Source organism: Panthera onca, chromosome X, assembly GCF_046562875.1.
Source record: "Panthera onca isolate mPanOnc1 chromosome X, mPanOnc1 haplotype 2, whole genome shotgun sequence".
Taxonomy (NCBI): Eukaryota; Metazoa; Chordata; class Mammalia; order Carnivora; family Felidae; genus Panthera; species Panthera onca.
The window spans coordinates 19,050,774-19,071,347 of record NC_138357.1 but is presented as its reverse complement, the minus strand read 5'-3'; the positions used below and the strand labels follow the sequence as shown (position 1 = coordinate 19,071,347).

Here is a 20,574-nt window from a genome sequence, read left to right as displayed (position 1 = left end):
CTTTTTTTTTATTTGAGAGAGAGAGAGAGAGAGAGAGAGAGAGAGAGAGAGAGAGAGAGAATCTTAAGGAGGCTCCACACAGCCTGACATGGGGCTCGATCCCCCTGGGATCATGATCTGAGCTGAAATCTAGAGTCAGATACTCAACCGACTGAGCCACCCAGGCGCCCCAACAGCCCAAATTTCTATCAAGTGATGAATGGTTAAGTAAAATGTGACCTATTCATACAATGGAATATTATTTGGCAATAAAAAGAAATAAGCTACTGATAAGTGCTTCAACATGAATGAGTCTTAAAAATGTTATACTGAGTGAAAGAAGCCAGTCACAAAGGACCACATAAATAGTATGATTCCATTTATATGAAATTTCAAGAAGAGGCAAATCCATAGAAATAGAAAGTAGATTAGTGTTTACCTAGAGTTAGGGGGTAGTCAGAGGTGGGGGGTAGTGGCTAAGGAATACGGGGTTCTTTTTAAGGTGATGAACATGTTCTAAAATTGATTGTGGTGATAGTTGCACAATTCTGTGAATATGCTAAAACCCATAAAACTCTACACTTAAAATGGCTGAAATGTACAGTTATGTGAATTATACTTTAATAAAGGTGTCACTTAAAAAGAAGGATCAGTTCATCAGCTCATATTTAAAATGAGATTCAACAGAGACCCATATTAATAAAAGCAACATTCTTTATACAGAAGAGATTATCCATTCTCATTGGCCACATTATACGAACCAAAGATAACCGTCGGTTCAAGTTGGTTAGACCTGTTGATCATTTCTTACTAGACTCTATGAACAAATTTATACTTTTTAGCTAATGTGGTAGATTTTTTTAACCGACCTCTTCTTTATGGAACATCTCCAATCTTGGCTTGCCAGCAAAGCTGACTATGAGTTTTCTTTGTCTTGACCCGAGGGAACGTGGAGTAGAAGTACTAGACCAGATCTGTCTTATGTTTTTACAAAAGTCCAGGATGATCACATTAATTTAGTCATATCACCCCAAGCACTCCATTTGCATTCTTATCTCAACCTTCTTTGTTGGGAGAGCCAAGAGTAATGAGGCTCAAGGGTTGGCCAGTGGAGCACAGCATGGTAAGAACGACCGGTTTCAGACCCTTAGTGCTGAATGCTGGTCATTACCCTTTTGTTGACCTTAGCGCCGGCTGAAGCAGTGCCTGTGGGTCTCTGTGGGCTGCAGACTGAAAGGCTCACGTGGCACAGATACGAGTACCATGAAACAGAAAGAGAAAGGGAGGCGGCAGAGCAGAGGTTAGTATTTGTAGTTTCATGGCTTTTGGAGCCAAAGAGGCATGGGTTTGACCCTTGGCTCAACTATTTATTAGCTGTGTGACCTGGAGACATAATCTCTCCGAGTTTCATTGTCCTCCTCATCTGTAAGATGGGAGTTATAGTGTTACCCACCTTTCGCAGGGTGTTGTAGAGATAAATGTGCTTGGGACTCACTTGGGCCAATGTCAGCATGGAGAGATCAGTGGTAAGTGTTGTTCTGTTTCTGACTGCTGCTATTATTATTGTTACCACTACTGCTGGAATAAGATTCACTCCCACGTTCATTAGGAGTCTCTGTAACATGCAATTCTGTAACATACCAAAGACCTACAAGAAGCCAGGCTCGCTCACAAGCACACAACTTAAAATTGAGAGTTGGTCTGAAGGGATCATGAATAATTCTGAATGTATTATTTTAGCTGGGGCACTGGGCCCAAGAACGACACATGGGGCCTTTACCCTGGCTGCCTGCTCAGTCTCCCAGAACCAAGATTATGCACATTTCCAAAGCTACCTTCAGGATAAGCTGTCCAAACCAACTGCCGCCCCAGCAAATGATAGCCTAGGATGTACTTAGGCCAGATGGTCACGGAGCACAAGAATATGCTGTGGATCAATAATTACAGCTCTCAAGCGGAAAAGAGGAGTGAATTACTTGAAGACCATGCGTTCTTCAGTCCCTCCTCTTCGGGCCCAGGCACAGGTACCCAGAGGAACTATGATTCATGAGAAAGACATGGGGAATGTATACATATATGCAGAGAGGGAGAAAAGGGGTGCCTGGCTGGCTCAGTCAGTAGAGCATGCAACTCTTGATCTCAGGGTTGTGAGTTTGAGCTCCATGTTGGGCGTAGACCTTACATTAAACAACAATAAAAAAAAAAGATAGAAAGAAAGAAAGAAAGAAAGAAAGATGGAGAAAAGAGAAAATTCTCCCAGTAGTTCCAAATAGTTCAATTCAACTGGGCTGAGCACTGTTCCTTCTGCCCCTCCCAATGCCACCACGCCCTAAAGGCTGGAGGGGCTCCAAACTATCCTTGCTGAGGTTACTTTGATTCTCAGCATCATCAGCTCCATGGAAAAGGTCAAGAATGGTCATCAACAAATGTTTATCAGCTACATGTGTTGGCCCATGAAACGAGGTGGTTATGGAAGTGTGCTTTGTTATCAGAAAGGTCAGGCCTCCGATTCTAGCTCTAACTCCCCGTTGACCTTGGGCAAGTTACCTAACTAACTCTCTGGGCCTCAGTTGTTTCTTCTATGAGAGCTACCATTAAAGCCAACCTTGCAGGGTTGTAAGAAGGATTTAAGCAGATGATGAATTTGGAAGTTATTTGTAAGGCACAATCTGCTAATTGGTTGTTGTTGTTACAGAATAGTGAATATAAGGAGTTTGGAAAAGAAAGAGTTCTGGAAGGCTGAGGCCACAAGAATGACCTTTGTGGAGAAGGTGGGTCTTGAAGTATTTGGAGGCATCAGGACGGGAGAACAGAGGGCACTGCGAGCAGAGGTAATGGTCTCAGCAAAAGTAAAGAGGTGGTAACGAGACTGGCATGTTCGGACAAAAGATGCACATCTATAGCTCATTTATAGCTCTAAAAAATTCCAGAGGACACTGTGGGATCATTAGCAAATTCATGGTCTCATGGTCTGAGTTCAGGGTTAATGGGCAACATGGCCTCGGGGGTCTGAAATCCCAGACAGCACAGTCCTCACTGCACCTGGACTCCAGTGCTGACCTGTGTTCTCAGCCTGCAGGGCACGGACATTTGTCACCTCCTGGCTACGGTGCCTGACTCCTGGTAGTGCTTTTGCCGCCGCGACACTGACATGGCCCAGATAGCAAGAGAGCAGACGTGAAGCTAACAGGAAAATAAGAACACGTGTATTAGCCATTGACACAGCATGCTCCTTAAAGAAGCTGGATTCCTGACTGGAGCATTCCAACAGGGGATGAGGAAGTGCCTTGGAAAGTATGGAGTTATTAAATGAAGCAAGTCTATATGTTTGCACAACATACATGTATGTAGTATGATTACTGAAGTAAGAAAAGCTTCATCACCGGGAAAAAGCAGCACAATTTAACGGGATGTACTCTCTTAAAATTCAATACTCTTCTAACCTCGCCCTTTTAATTTTACAAACGCTAGATGTGTTTTAGGTTTGAAAATTCATTTGGAAACCATTGAGGTCATCATTTGGATACGCTTGTTTTAATTCATATTCCTACGGATGTTTGCCCTTGTGAGCAGAACAGCCATGGTGAAGGCAAGATGGATTTATACACATCGTGGTGGGCCTCTTCCAAGAATAATAAATCCTTTGGTTTCCAAAACATTTAAGATGAATTGATAAACTCTAGCATGGGTGCCTGGCGACCTGGTTGGCTCTATCCATATTCGTCCAAATGACTCAGTGATATGTTTTCAGCTTTTCTTGCCCTCGTGTTCTCTCTCAGTGCCCTTGATTTTGTTAGTTCTTCAATATTTTACACCTCTCTGTGCAGTTTCTTTATCTGCAAAACAAAAATAATAATGGTACCCACCCCACAGAGTTGTCGGGAGGGTAAAATAAATTGCTTCGTGTGAAATGCTTAAAAGAGTGCCTGGCACATAGTAAGCACTCAAAAAATGAACTATTATTATCACACCAAACCTATCATTACCTCTTTCATGCTCACTCTTTCTCTGAAGGGCATTAGCATCTGTCCATTTGCCCAGAGTGGAAACACTGACCTTGTCCTTGACTACCCTTTCTTCCTCTTCCTGCCATATCTGAACAATCAGGCTCTGTTGATTCTTCTGCTTAAAGATTTCTTCTTCATGACGATTTCCAAAATGCAATTCTAACCAAGTCATAATTCTCTCATAACTTGCACTCTCTCCTACTCCCAACTTACACACACACACACACACACGCACGCGCGCGCGTGCGCACGCACACACACACACACACACAGCAGCAGCAGTCAACCAGAGTGCTGCCTTCCAGCTCTTGGTGGTGTTCCCTGCAGCGTTATGTTGAAAAGGATTGTGAGGTCACATCTGGGCCCAGTGCAGTGGGGTGCTGTGATTGATTACCGATGTCTGCCATGAGAGGGGTGGTGGTTCAGGAGGCTGATGAGCCATATGTTGTGAATTTATAGACCCTGCTATGGGATCAAGGCCAAGCTCCTTACCAAGGCATAGAAGGCTCTCACGATCTGACCCCTAACTAATCTTCCAGCCCAACCTCTTACCTCTTTCTTCTCTAGCCACACCAAACTGCATATTTTTTCCTAGAACCACCATGATCTTTCTCACCACCATGTCTTAACTCATACTATCTTCCCAGCATGCAATGCTCTCCCCTTTTCTCCTGACTCCTCTACATTGCTTAAGACTCAGCTCAGTTTCTCACCACCCCAGTGTGGGTTTGAAGCTTTTCCTTTGTGCTGCCACAACTCCCCGTGCATGCTGCAATCAGTGCTTTAACCATATTACATTATAATTATCTGGTTAGGTATCTGTCCTCTCCGCCTCCCCTCACCGCTCCCAACTAGACCAGGAGCTTACATGGGTAGGTACTGTGCTTATTCATTTGTGTACGGCCAGAGTCATACAACCAAAACTCGTTGAGCACCAATTCTGTGTCAGGCATTGGGAATTGTCTGACTTCAAATTGATAAATGCTAGAATGGGTTAGTACCCATAGCACTCCATCTAGGGCACGGCTTCACTGATGAGGAAGCTACATCTGAGCTGAGTTTTCTTTCTTATTTAAAAAATTTTTTTTAAATGTTTATTTATTTTTGAGAGAGAGAGAGAGAGAGAGAGAGAGAGCACACGTGCACATGAGCGGGAAAGGGGCGGAGAGAGAGACAGAATCCGAAGCAGGCTCCGGGCTCTGAGCCGTCAGCACAGAGCCCGACGCGGGGCTCGAACCCACAAGCCATGACATTATGACCTGAGCCGAAGTTGGATGCTTAACTGACTGAGCCGCCCAGGCGCCCCATGAGCTGAGTTTTAAAGGTAGAGAAAGGGAAAGCATTATGGGCTAAAGGGCCAGCACGTGCATAGTATTAACGGCCATCATTTATTGGAACCCACTAGGGAGCAGGGCCAGGACTAAGTGCTTTATATATATTCCAAAGACAGGAATTCATAAAGGCCCAGGCAGGCCTTAAAGAGCAGAACAGCAAGTTCAGGAACAGTGAGTGAGGCTTAATCTAGATTAAGAAAGGCTGGTCTCAAGGATTTGGCTCCATCATTCCTCATTCATGCCCAGAATCCAGGGAGAGCAAGGAAAACGCCCATTGGACTCCAAGCTGGCGAACAGTCAGCGGGAAGACTGCAACCTCTCTTTGAAGGAAGGCAGACTCATTTCCATTCCTTAAGCCAAACTTGGTTCGAAATCCCTTTGAGGTGCTACAAGTACGGGTCTAGGCTGATGTATGACTTACGGAGTCGCATTTAAGACATCCTAGAACTGAAACGCACCTGATTTCCACAGATACTGCCCGAAGCATTACCACTGCCCCAGACAAATCCATCCTCCCTGTTCGATCATTCCACGTGAAGTGGTGTGTGGGGAGAAGGAAAGCTAGAACAACAACGACAACAAATTAATAGAAAAATTCGTGGTTCCACGCTCCAAAAAGCCCGAGTCAGAAAGATATTAGCGCAGAAAGGTGCAATCCCCGGATGCTGACTAGAAATGAGAAAGAACTTATGAACCCACAGACACAAAATCCCCAAGTTTCTGTTCATTACGGACTTAAGTCTTCCAGTGCTGTGTGTCACAGACAGGTTCCGAAACCTGCAGAAGCAGAGCACAGATACTCCTGCACGCCCCTGCATATTTGTAGAGAAAACCTATTCAATTCCCTGATCTGACCACAGTTTGGGAGAATCTCGTTCCTTAGACCTGTAGCAATTGGTGCTATATGAGCGTATGAGTAATCTGTTGCCTCCCTGCACAAACAAGAAAGAAATGTTGAAAAGGAGAGTGGGGGTGTGTTCCAAATTTAGCTCTCCTTCCAACCTCTGCCCATATGGTCGGTGGTTAAAAAAGTGATTACGAAGCCAACAAAATGTAACCCGATATTAGGAGTTCCTCTCCAACTCTGTGAAGCCAGGGCTAATACCGGCACGCGGTATTCATTTGCTGTAATGCCGTCTGATACGGGGAGACTGGACTCTAAAAGTGGCCCTCGCCTCGGTGTCCCATGAGCTGGCCTACAAGACTCTCGTCTCATGGGGTGGAGCTGATGAGATTTCTAGTGGTGAGCACAGAGATTTCAGTGAGAGCCCATCAACCTCAATAGAGGCTTTGAGAAAAAAGTTTACAGATCTGGTTAACAGTTTCCAAGTTAGTAAGTTTCCAAGTCTAGGATTCCCTAGATTTCTGAGTAACTGAAAATGAGGGGCTCTTGAATTTCTAGCATAACTTAGGAAGAGAGGAATTTTCCCTCACTCTTGGTGCAAAAAGCGATTGATTTAAGCCTAGAACCATTAGGGATGAAGGAAGGAAAACAATCTTCCAAAGTACCTTTTCACCCCATGGTACACTGGTAAATGTTCAACAAATTACTCTTAAAAAAAAGCACGCATGTCAATTTACTTTAATTTTTGCTGGAATAAAGGATGCGGAACACACAATTTCTAAATACTAAAAAATATACAATACTCTTTATTAGAAATTCCAAATAGCCAATTGATTCTCACAGAACCCTTTCATTGATTCAAAAAAAATTTTTTTCCCAATGTTTATTTATTTTTGAGAGAGAGTGAGACAGAGTGCGAGTGGAGCAGGGGCAGAGAGAAAGGCAGACACAGAATCCGAAGCAGGCTCCAGGCTCTGAGCTGTCAGCAGAGAGCCTGACGCGGGGCTCGATCTCGTGAACCGTGAGATCATGACCTGAGCCGAAGTCAGACACTTAACCGAGGAGCCACCCAGGCGCCCCTCTTTCATTGATTTTTGCCAGGCTCTGGCACTGGTAGCCAAACCGGGGTTGCAACCGACAAGCAAGTGTAGTTCCTGCAGGAGCACTGGCTGATATATTGGTTTACATTAAGGAATAAGACAACAATGAAACAACAAAGATATCTGTCAGATTCCCACTCCTTGGTCAACGATGACGGTGACTTCTCTGCTAAATCGGACAATAGCTTTCAAACACTGAAGAATGGATCCTCAGCGTGTTGTGCGATTCACAGTGTAATGGCTACAGAGCCAACACGATTTGAGTTTAATCCACATTGCTAACATTTTCCCACCGCTTTCTTAAGTCTAGAGTCTAAACAATCAACAAAACAATAAATCCAGCCCTGATTTGTAGTTTTTGCTGATGTCTGCGGTGTAAGTAGTTCCATCACGGCCAATATCAAGCTACCAATGTGATGAGACTGCATACAGACGTATAACTGCACACCACCGACCCCACCCCCATTCACCTGCTGCTTTTGAGTCTGTTCCACCATTGGCTCCGACAGTTAGGGGGACACAAGGCAGAGACGCAGACAGCAGGCTACTGCTCCCTACTCAGAGTGCGGTCTGCTGCTCTGCTATTTTTTGCCAGTCTGTCAGAAGATAAGCACAGAAATCGAAAGTAAGCGCTTGAAAAAAAAAAAAAAAGAAAGTAAGCGCTTAGCAATTTTTATAGCAATTTGATAGAGAAATTTCGAAGTCTGTTGAGTCTCCTAAGTAAAAAATTGCGGCTTATACTTTGCTGTCCTTTTTGTGATTTCCTTTTTGTACTAATTCATTCTTATTATAGGTTACACAGCTATTGGTCAATGACAGATCTGGGAGGGGCAAACCCCCCGCCTTCCCAGTCCTTCCCCACAGATAGCTTGAGGTGCGCTGATCTATTCTGTGAGACCGGGGTCAGAAGGGAGAGAGTGGTGCGGGAGATGGGTGTGGACTGGACAACCTTGCTATTGACTATTCCGCCATTAGGGCTAACCACTTATAGCTGGGGGAAGCACTGGAGCCCAGTTTGCTTTTCAACACAGGGCCAGGAAGGCCACAAGCCTGCCAATAATTGGGGAGAAATGAGAACTGGAGTTCTAGAGGCTGCGAGGGACAGACAGGATGTTGAAAAGAATTGCTCCCCGGAAAAGTCTCTGTTATTCCTAAGGATCCATTTGCTTAGGAAAATGGCTGCAGAGAATCAAAACTGGTGACATGTGCTCCAGTACAACCAGAGAGTAGCCTCTCCATTCCTCTTTCCTCCCCCCCAAGCCAGAAAAATTGCCTCATTGGCTTGTTCCGCCATCTTGGTTCTCTTTCGCTCTCTTTGCATGAGTGAGTCATTGTGAAACCATCGCGTCTCAGAGCTACTGAGGCTCATGGAAGTCAAGAGCCCACGATGTAGGTATCTCTTCACTCTGTGACATCCTACTCCACCCGCACCCAGCCAATCTTTCTGATAGATGGCTGTTCAATCTCTAGTCAAATATCACCAGAGTCAGGAAGCTGATTGTTCCCTAGAGCAATCCCTGCCACTGGGGAACAGCTCAAAGGGTTCAAAAGTTCACCTTTTCGTCAGTCAAAATAGATCTCCCGGGTAAATTCCATGCATTGGTTCCAGATCTGCTTTGATGTTCCACATGCAAGATCTCTAAATATTACAAGATGAGATTCGTGGTTCCCTAATTCTTCTCTTGTACAGACTGAACATCACTACATCTTTTGACTATCCTTCCACGGACTCTGTTTGCCAATTCTTCACCCTCCTGCTCGCTCTCCTCAGGAGACACTCTAGGCGGCAACATACCGCGTCTCACACAGCAAGTCCTGCCCGCCTCACAGGGGCCCCTACCCTCGTGTTGACTGGAACAGGGATCTCCTGTGTCTTTGCTCACAATTTCAGCTGCTAGAAGTCAAAGGCTACTTTGGAGGAAGCTAATTACAGAAGCAGTGAGGTTAAAGCCTACCAAGTCTGAGGCAAAAGGAAGCAAATGTGGAGAAGTCAGCACCGCATGTGGAAAATTGAAATATTTACTGAACCTCTACTAAGGGGCAACAACGAGACAAGGTGGGGAGGAAAGTAGAGGTTGGTGACTGACGGCTGACAAGGGTACACACGCGATGAAAATGACTTGCTCTCTACCCTCTGAGGAGCTCATTGGTAGTCAAGGACACCACTTTGCTCTGGAGCCCCCTCCTGAAGTCGCTCATGAAATTGCTTTCTGCTCTGGCGTAGACTTGTCTCCAACACCAGAATTTACAGAGTAGCCTCTACTTATTTTTATTTATTTGGTAATTATATTAGCACTTAAGTTCATCACAGAGCTACAAATTAAGAGATTCTGTCTGTACTGGTCTCCCATTCTCACCTTAAAGGCTTATTACAATACCCATTAGGATTGTAGAAAGAAAGAAAGAAAGAAAGAAAGAAAGAAAGAAAGAAAGAAGGAAATAAGGAAAGAAAGAAAGAAAGAAAGAAAGAAAGAAAGGGAAAGAAAGAAGGAAATAAGGAAAGAAAGAAAGAAAGAAAGAAAGAAAGAAAGAAAGAAAAACAAAAAAGGAAAAAGATCAAAAGGCAGTTTTTAAAAATCAGTAAGTATATTTAGAAATGTGAAGAACCATAACACCATGGATCATTTTGCCAGACCATTAAACCTCTCTTAGCCAGGTATGTACGTAGGCAGGCACAATAACAAGGCTTCCTTTAAAAAACAACAACAACAACAACAACAAATCAAACAAGAGAAAAAAAAAACCCAACCAAACAAAAACTTGCCAGTAACTTCATTCCTACCAATGCAAATTGGAATTCTCCTTGCACCTGACACAGGCAAACAAGGGGGAGAAACGGATAATGGCCACACCTTCTTGCCATATTAAGCAAAGTGAAAGGACAGCGTGGTCTGAATTGAAAAAAGACTTGGAGACGTTTGTACGCTTGTGTGTAGTTGCGGGCGTTTTGTGGACGGAGGGTGATTGCAAAGCATCCAGTGGCTCTGAGTCCCTCTTCCCCTCGAGCAGGGCCTCAGCCTGGCTTCACGTCTGATCTCCGTGTGCGGCCACCAGGACTGGAGGCGCTCGACACCTTCAGTTTCTGCCTCGCTCTGCGGGCTCGTGATTCCTTGTTCTACTGAGCTCCTCTGATGTGGCTCTCGCAAGAGATCGTCACAAACCACACGAGTTTAATTAGACATCACATCTTTCTGATACGGTATTCTTCTCTTGCAGGCGAGCACTTCCCACTTGCTGGCATACACACCTGCTTTCCCAGACCCCTTGTGGATGTTTCCTTACGGAGACGGCTTCACTTCTATTCGGCAGCTCAGCTCAAGGCTTTGAGCTTGCCACCCTCCTGCTGGTTCCTCCTCCAGCTTTCCACCAGCTAAGTGTCAAATCTCTCCCTCCCGTTCCTTTCTGTCCACACTAGACGACCACAATTTAGTTGAGGCCGTCATGAACTTCCCAACATGGCTCTATCCAGCGAAAATCAACTGCGCCATTTAGGGAGATTCATACGTTCAACGGTTTCCTGTTAATTAGAAACTGATCCCAAACTCTAATACAATGGCCACGGGTCACTCACACTCCTCCTAACACTCCCCCAATTCTTAGAGTTCCACGTAAGGCCCACCAGCAAGTACAACTATCATGGCATTACCCTTGATAAAAGCCTCCTAGCCTAATGGCTCAGGTAGGAAAACATCACAGGGCAGTAGGCCTAGAAAAGCGAACCCCCGAACAGCTCACGAATAATAAGAAACACACTCCTTAAAGCATCTCAAGTTACAGTAACTATACAGAAAGTATTTACCTTCCCTTACTCTCGTCTATCACCAGCTTACCTGTACTAATTCCCTAGTCAACACTGAAGCATGGGGAAGGGCCTTTTCTGAGTACAATTACTGAACAGGCAGATAATATCACTCACTGTTAGAGCTAGCATCAAAATCCATCTCTGTGAGCCATGGAAACTGCACGAAGCTCTGGGGTGAGATGGGATTGGCCGTCTTGTCAATCGATCAGTAAGAAGCACCTGGTCTCTATCTGCATGAAGAGTGCTATTATAATAAGCTTTGCTTCCTTCAGCTTCCCTATGGCGTCTGTTCTCAAAAAGATCAAGGCAAGAAAGCAGATTGCTTATAGCTAAGAGCAAGATAGAATGCTAAGAAATCACAGGCCCTTTCTTGACCTTCCCCAACTCATCCACCCTTGCCCTCACTGTCCCACTAACACCAAAGAAAGCAAAACATAACTAGCTGTGATTCTTTCAAGATGTAGGTGACTACCACTGTTGTGACTAGGGCAGACATATTTGTCATTGTTTAAATACCTTCTCACTGGGCTAAAAACAAGTTAATGAGTAACTGAAAACGCCACCTTGGGGGTGGAGAAGAAGGAGCATATTATAATGAAAACTGTTGGCCAGAACCTCGGGGACTTAATTTATAATTTTAGCTACAGGCTTTTGGCAACTAAAACTTATAACCCAATGGTACTAACCAATCTTAACAATATTACCCTAAATGAGAAACTGCCTTACAATTTAAAGTTTTTACTTTATTTTTAGTTTTTAATTTTTTTCAAAGTTTTTACTTTATTTTTGAGAGAGAGAGAGAGAGAGAGCGAGCGAGCATGAACGGCGGAGGGGCAGAGAGAGAGGGAGACAGAGGATCCAAAGCGGGCTCTTGTGCTGACAGCAGCGAGTCTAATTAGTGGGGCTCAAACCCATGAACCATGACGTGAGCCAAAGTCGTATCCTCAACTGACTGAGCCACCCAGGCACCCCTGCTTTACGGTGTATAAAGGACTTCTATGTCTTTTGTCACCCGTGTTTCATTCGACAACTTCTGAAGTGGGCAGGTGAGGAAATACTTTATCATTGTTTTTGCAGATGAGGAACCGGAGTCTCAGAGGAGCTCAGTGACCTTGTCTAAGGCCACAGCACTGGCAAGTGGCCGAGAGCGAACTGAGATTGTCTGACTCTGAGACCTGAGTGTCTCAAGCGTCAGTAGCCCGAGGGTAGGCGGGTACTGCGTTCATCCATCAGATGGGATCCATATCACAGTGAATGACGTGAGGCCCCCTTACACGGGGGTCACGTGTTTGAGGGACTGATGTAACGAGAAAGAAGGTTAGAGGGAGTCATTACGAGATACCTGAGAATTCTGGAAGCGGGTTACTTAGAGAAGAGCATAGGGTCCAGAGGAAGTAGGATTGTCAAACTGTAGAATACATTTTGGGGGAACTGTCATAATTTGTTCCTGGACTTATTACCAATAGGGCAATAGATATATTATTACCATAATTTGTCATAATTTGTTCCTGGACTTATTACCAATAGGGCAATAGGTATAAATAGATATATTACTGTCTTCACATGTATTTTTTTATTATTTATTTTTGAGAGAGAGAGAGAGACAGACAGACAGAGTGTGAGGGTGGGAGGGGCAGAGAGAGGGAGACACGGAATCCCAAGCAGGCTCCAGGCTCTGAGCTGTCAGCACAGAGCCGGACGTGGGGCTCGAACCCACGAACCGTGAGATCATGGCCTGAGCCGAAGTCGGATGGTTAACCGACTGAGCCACCCAGATGCCCCTCACATGTATTTTAATCTCTGAACAGGACTCAGCAACTTTCCCATAAAACAAAACGAAACAAAACAAAACAAAACAAAACAAAACAAACAAAACCACCACCACCACCACCACCAACAACAAAACACTCAGGACATTTCATTCCTTGACAAACTTTCTACTTATTCTGCAACAGGTAATCTGATTTACTATAAAGCGTTATAAGCTTGCAGATATCACCCATGAGAAAAGGCCCATTATAAAGTTCCTCCATGGGTTTTAACCTTGTCGCCAAGCCAACCCATTAATGAATTTATTCATACAACGTGGCTACCGGCCCACATGACGAAGGTCTGACTGCACAATTCAGAAGAGTTAAGCTATTGAAGTGTCCTTCGTCTCCCTATGTGCACAGGCTTGCTAGGAGTCAGAATATAAGGTCACACTTGATGCACTAAAAAAAAAAAAATGAATGAAAATCATCGGCTTAAAAAGTATTTCTAAATGCTGTTTTGGTTTTTTTGGTTTTTCATTTGAGTTGTACTTTTGCCTCCAGATTGCAAAGTAACAGCAAGGAGGAAATATGGAGTATAGAGACTCATGGGGCCCACAGCTTTGAGTCTTAATGGCTTCACTCCAGCACCGCTGGGAGGAGGTGACTGGTCGGACAGAGCAAACAGCTGTTCCGCGTCACAACGCCTGGACACGACCGTGCAGGCTGGCGAAAGGGACCCGTCTGGGCCTGGATTTCACCTTCACCCTGACCTCCAGCCAAGGAACAAGTGGCAGGTTTTCTCTTTTCAGTCCCCACACTGACAATGGTGAAACTGAAAGTTTCTTGAGGGCGAACGTTTCCACAAGAAACATCTGTTTGAATGGGTAAGAAACGTCCATGCGGTTTGAATATCGGTTCCAGTTGTAAGCCCAAGACGCGTTTCACGAAGTCTACTCCTCGGGTCCCCACCAACCAGCTCAAGCCACCTTACTCCCACACAGCAACAAGGAACGTGTCTGTCTTCTACAGCCCGTTTCCACATCCCTCATCCAAAGAGCTAGGCTCTCACGGCATCCACGATCACTTCCCCCGTCTCTGACGCAGCTCGAGACAAGATTACCTTCTTTTCCTGACTCGCAGTTATAAAGACATTAGGCTCACCAGAATGTTCTGGCTGTACCCACGGAGTAGTGCAAGCTGGAGTAAAAACAAGTCCAGGGAGGAAGGGGGTGAGGGAGTGGTAACAGATATCTCTAAGATGCGTGTTCCTTGCTGGGTTGTTTTCTGAGCATGTGTTTCAGTTGTGTTTCCAACAGCAGGCGTGTGTGTGCGCGCACACGTGAGCACCTACGTGAGTATGTGCTTGTGTATGCATGGTTTTCTGTGTGGGTGAGAGTGGGGACTTGGCAGAGAGGGGGCAGATGCTTAAGATGCTTAGTCATCATGTCTTGGCTGGGGACACCTGGCCAGAGCTTGCAAAGCTTCTCAGAAGTCAGCCCCAGCCAAAGCGCTGGGACTAGCCAGCTTCCCAAACAGCTTGACAATAAGAGCTTTGACAAGGCCGATAACTGGGAACAGTGCTGATGGCAACCAGGTCCATCACGGATGATCCGTCCCTGGAAGGGAGCTTGAACACGGTGTTCAGCGCAAGAGCATTTTCTAACTCATGGGCTAAATTCAATGTTTGCAGAAAATTCGTGCCGAACTATGGACGCTGAGAAAGCCAAAGAGCTTCCAGAGATCTTTGCATTAATAATGTCCCCTGGTCGTTATAAATATCTGTAGAGCCTAACGGGTTGCAAAGCACTTGCGTACTCATTATCGCCTTTGATTTCCACAACAAGTCACTGAGACCGGTGAGGGTGAGCAGCCCCACTTTACAGCTGGAGAAACTGAGGCTCAGAGCACGACGTCACTTGCTCAAGGTCCCGCTGTGCATAAATGTGCTAGAACTGGAACCCAAGTGTCCTAATGTATCATATGGGTGACCGGGCCTCAGGCATCTTTTATATTCCTGGAACACTTGGCTCACTGTGGCCAGTTTAGTGGCTTTTCAGATGCTTCACGTATTAAACCTAAATGCCACAAGTGCTCGGTTACAAGGTGGAAAGGGGGCAAACAAATCAGCTAGGGACCTTGTCAACATGACCTTATGACCCAGCAGGTCTGAGGTGGGCTCTGAAAGTCTGCGTTTCTAACAAATTCCCAGATGATACGGATGCTGCTGGTCCACGGACCCCACTTGGAGTAGCAAGGGGGACTGGGGACATTGCTGCATGTTGGTTACCTGGTTGTAATTGCCTTTTATGAGTCTTAAACAAACAAACTAATAAAACAAGCTAATTCTAAGCTACATCTGCAGGCTCTTTGAGCTCCAGAGGTCAGCAGTTAGCAGCAACAGACCAGTTGCTTTAATTAGTAGATAGGCTTTTTTGAGTGCTTACTAGGTGCCAGGCACCACGCCAAATGCTTTGCGTGGCTGATTTGATGATGATGATGATGATGATGATGATGATGATGATGATGATTTTATTTCATTGCCACAATCTTACATAACAAGAGACATGAAGTAAGAAAGCAGGGAACCTACGAGGTCAGAAGAAAACACAAAAGAAGATGTCCCCGAGACCCAAATAAGCACCCTGCCGGGGACCAAAGCCAAATAAATGAACAGCATCACGGATTGCTGGCACTAGAATGGCCTGCAAGAACTGGGCGCGCTCTTTGTTTCACAAATGGAGAAACCGACTTCTAAAAAGAGGAAGGGGCTTGGCCCAGGACACATGGGAGCTAGAAAGAAAGTCAGGAACAGAGAAAACGACGTGTCCTGCACGTCATCCAGTTCAGCGAAACAAGGGAAGATGTGAGCCAGGGCAGCTGGCCAGTAGGACCGCTTGTTGGTTATGGTGTAAAAGGTCTGGGCGGGGACAAGAGGGAGACAGAATAGAGTCTGAACCCACTCTGAGCCTTGTTTTTTTATTCTCAAGTTGTGTTTTGGAGGAAGGAATCTGGAATTCTAAGTGAGACGGCAGTAAACGCACAGAGTGTTCCAAGCCTAGTTGACTAAATGGATGTTGATGAATCACCAGGACCAGATGGCATCTACCCAGATTTGGGGTAAAATTGTGTAACAGCTGACCAAAGTATATGGCTTGTCGTTCCAAACAGCTATTGTGCCATGAACCTGGCAGATTGCCAATGAGTCTCCTCTCCATGAGAAACATTTCAAAGGGGACCGAAGGAGCTCTAGGCTGGTAGGATCACTGAACATGTTAGCCAAGTGTAACCTATTGGGGGTAAGGCATCATTTTTCCTGTAAATTAAATTAACCACCATTTGTGTAGTGTTTTACAGTTTACAAAGCACTTAGGGTTAATCATGCCTAACTAATTGACTAGAATTCTTTGAGAGGATAAATGTGCATGTGGACAAAGGAAAACCAGTGGATGTAATCTATTTAGATTTTGAAAAGGCCCTTGACAAGGTCCCCTACCAAACACTGTTGAAAAAAGTTAAGTCACCATGGAACTGTGGAGTAGTGTTCTGACAAGGATAGGGAAGTGGCTTATAGGCAGAAAAGCAAGAGCAGGGATAGGCAGGGGCATTTTTGGAGAAGTAGGAAAATTGGTGTGCCCCAAGGATCAATGCCGGGACCAGTCAATATTTTGAAGAATCATGCAGGCAAGCTTTAGATGACTGAAAGCTTTCTTGGGTAGCAAAATACAAAGCAGATTTCAGTCTTTCTACAATTGTCTAGATTATAAGATGGTCTGGATTATAAGATGCCAGCCTCTGGGTGATCGCGTTGTGCCCTAGGAATGGAACGTGGGGGCCACTGCACACTATTTCTGGAAAGCATTGGTAGAGTTTGTGTTAGTAATTCAGAGAGGACGGAGACACGTGTAGCCTGGTTGTGAAAGATTTCATTCAAGGAAACTAACAATTATGGAGCACCAAGAATGTGGTAGGTACCAGGCTAGATGCTGTACGACTTTGCCTTCCTGATTTAATCCTGCGGTAGTCCTGTGAAGTCAGGGGAATGACCCCCGTTTGGTGAACAAGGGAGTGAAGTCTTAGGAGGAAGAGAGCCAGGGTGCAAATACAAGTTCGCTCTCTCCCTAAAGCTTTTTCCTTTTTTTCTTTTTTACTGCAGCCAACTTGAAATGCATTTTGACGGATGGCTGTAATTTTTTTTTGAAAAAGTATTAAGTTTTAATGCCAGTTTAGTCAACATACAGCGGAGGGACGGGTGTAATTTAAGACGGGTCAAAAGAGGAGCATCTCTACCGAAATACACGTGAGCAATGGTATGAAGACAGAAACAGGAACGGTATTCTTATGCTTCCTTCCAAGGTTACCTCACTGCTGGTTTTCACTAGACTCCGAAGACTGCGTTGCTTTTTATAACTGAGAGGAACCAAGGAAATGTCCAACGGGAAACAGAGCCACGTGATTAGGTCAGCTAATTTCAGAGGATAAAATAACAAACAGGAAGTTACCCTTTGAATCTATCCGGGTCCAGAGATGGGAAAAAAAAAAAAAAAAAGAAGCCTACCTGAAAACTTTATTTTTCTAGAATATACTATTTCCTTGCAGAGTTGAAGGCATTCTATGTTGCAGGGACTTGTGGAAAGTTATAGAGAGCAGAGTCAGTTGACTCTGCGAGCATGGCCATTTTTGCTCAGACGCGCTGGCGCTCACACGCACCTGCAAGGAAGCGGAGCTGGTTCCTCACTTTCGTGGTGCCGTCCCCCGAGCCCCCGATGCACTCGTCTTCATCGTCGCCACAGTCGCCACTTTCAAGCCCTTCCTCGTCAAGGGTTTTATCCAGAACTCTACCTTTGGGCACAGACATGGTCCTCAGGAGCTGCAAGAAACGACCAGAAACGTACCGCGCTTGAGATTTCTCAGGTAGGTCTGAAACTGTGTCTTGCTAGCAGGAGGCGTTAAAAAAATGGTGAATGAATTACACAGGGGCTTTGAAAAAGCATTTTTCAAATGCAGATAGGTGTAAACTGCTTATAGTCTGGGACGTTCCATGGTATTGAATTTCCCAAAAGCCTCCGTGGTAGCACTCACCGATGAGAAACTTAGGATGTATAGGCAAAGCATATTTATCGGCCGAGAGGACACCAAGATCAGACAAGATCCCTATAGAAGCCCCCTACGTTCCCATTCGCCAAATTAAAATAACAAATGCTTCCCACTAGAAGAAGAGACCAGCAATGACATTTTACACACATTTTAAATGAACACTTACAATTAATTGCCACATACCATGTCTTGAGCACCAGAAAAGCTTTAAAAATCTCTCCCCCTTCCACGATTTCAATAAGATGGTTTGAGATTCGTTTTGCTTTATTGTAGGTAACACGCCCACTAAGAGACACGTGTGTTTTGTGTCTGGCTTTTCAGTTATGTGGTCAACGTCTAATTTTATGTGACTCCCGCCTCCCCCAAATCTCTCCACTGACCCAAAAGCCCAGCTCCCAGCATCAATGGTCTGTGGGGGCAGTTCTCAGACCCCATTTCGCTTTTCTGCTTCATCTCTCTCCGAGGCTGTATTCCAGCGTCCTCTATTGCTGCCCCACCGTCCGCTCTCAGTCTTAAATGTCAGGCCCACTTCCTAGTTTTAAATAGTGGCCAACAGAAGATGCTGGATCTACCGAAAATGAGATCTTTGCAATTGCGCAAGAGGTATCCAGAAAAATAAAACGCAGGCACCGACACATCTCGGTTTCTGTGGTTTCTGTTATCTGTGTTCACTGTCACTGCAAAGTATTCTTGTATGTTCTTTACTTGTGATTTAGCTGCTACACCAAGATCTAGTTGAAACAAGCTGTGTACCGTAGAGACATGTGACGGTGGCTTTGTTTCTTTTTCAAGCAAGGAAGGGAAAGTCCAATGGTGTCAGAGAAGCCAAACCACCCACCATCTCCCACTCAAGCACCATTTCTATTCTGTAGCTCTAATGCACCCTCTCTGACCCTCCCCACCCTACATGTAAATGTAAATGTAAATGTAAATGTACCCTAAATGTATAATACAGATGCATAGGCCAGGACAAGCTAGACCAGTGACTCTCCAACTTTTTGGTCTCAGAACCCCTTTTTACTCTTACTTGGAATATCAGAGAACTTCTGTTTATACAAGTTATATCTACTGACACTTACTACCTTAGAAATTATATCTGAGAAATGTAAAAAATATCTAATAACTTGTCTAAACAGAACAGTAACAAACCTGCGATGTGCTCACAGAAATACCGTTTTCTAATGAAAAAGAAATAGATTTTTCCCTGACATAAGGGAGTTAGAAGGAAGGGTGGCGTTGTTGTACATTTTTGCAAATGTCTTTTAAAGTCCAGCTTAATATGGAAGCTGGATCATCATATCTGCTTCTCCGTTCAATCTGTTGTTACATGTGGTTTTGGTTGAAATATCTGTAGAAAATCCAGGTCTCACAGAAATGTAGTGGCAAAAGAGAAGTGCGTTAGTAGCCTTTTCAGATAACTGTCACTATTTGTCATTGATACTTCATAGACACTCTCAACAAGGGGGGAAAGTTCCTCACAATGTGCAATATGAAACCACATGAATATACTTTTCATGTTCTGTTCCATTAAAATCCATTGGTATGTTCTGAACTTTGAATGGACCTTTTACCCATTTTGTATCGTCATACAGGGGTTCATCCAAACGTACTGGTTCACTGAGGGGTGCCTGGGTGGCTCAGTGGGTTAAGCGACCGACTTCAGTTCAGGTCATGATCTCACGGTTCGTGAGTTCGAGCCCCGCGTCAGGCTCTGTGCTGATGGCTCAAAGCCTGGAGCCTGCTTTGCATTCTGGGTCTCCCTCTCTCTCTGCCCCTCCCTGCTCACACTCTGTCTCTCTCTTTCTCTCAAAAAGTAAATAAACATTAAAAAAATATTGGTTCGGGGCGCCTGGGTGGCTCAGTCGGTTAAGCATCCAACTTTGGCTCAGGTCATGATCTCACGGTCCGTGAGTTCGAGCCCCGCGTCGGGCTCTGGGCTGATGGCTAAGAGCCTGGAGCCTGCTTCCGATTCTGTGTCTCCCTCTCTCTCTGCCCCTCCCCGTTCATGCTCTGTCTCTCTCTGTCTCAAAAATAAATAAACGTTAAAAAAAATTAAAAAAAATATTGGTTCACTGAGCTATGTAGGTTTTCCAAATGTCAACACCTCTTATTATATGAGACATAAAAAAAGCACATTTATTAATTACATCATCTCCAATCTCATCAGGAAAAGTCGAAGCATTGGGAAGCTCTCAAGCTCACAGTGGCAAATACGGATTTTCTAAAATGTTGAGTTTCTCTTGAAAGTTTAAATTTTCTCATTGGCAACAAATGCTGTCAGCTTTTCCTCTAACTGATGGGTTCTCTTTATTCCTTTCAAAGAAAATGCCTAGCAAATACCCAAGTCTGTATAACCATAGTTTGTCAGGTATTATCGGAAATAAAAATGGTGTTCCATGAAAGATGAGGCCAGTTTAGCTCCTAGCTTAAGTGATCTTACAAGTGCTTTTCCTTGAGACACACATCCACACAGTGTGCAGCAGAAATACCTTAAATTACTTTGCATTTTGTAACAATATTTTTTACAAGGATACTCAGGGGTTATAGTTTAATAAACTAATCATTTTACTGCTTCAGCCATGGCTTTTTTTTTTTTTTTAAGTTATCTCTGTGTCCAGTGTGGGGCTCGAACTCATGACCCCAAGATCAAGTGTTGCATG

General features: G+C 44.6%; 1 protein-coding gene across 1 annotated transcript in view; it reads right to left on the bottom strand.

The window, feature by feature from the left end:
- The window catches only part of GPC3 (glypican 3), a 422,702-nt gene that overhangs the window by 31,920 nt on the left and 370,208 nt on the right, over positions 1 to 20,574 (bottom strand). Inside the window, exon 7 of the mRNA XM_081794176.1 lies at positions 17,528 to 17,687. Coding sequence (XP_081650302.1) covers positions 17,528 to 17,687 — 160 coding nt within the window. The remainder of the gene's footprint in view (positions 1 to 17,527; positions 17,688 to 20,574) is intronic.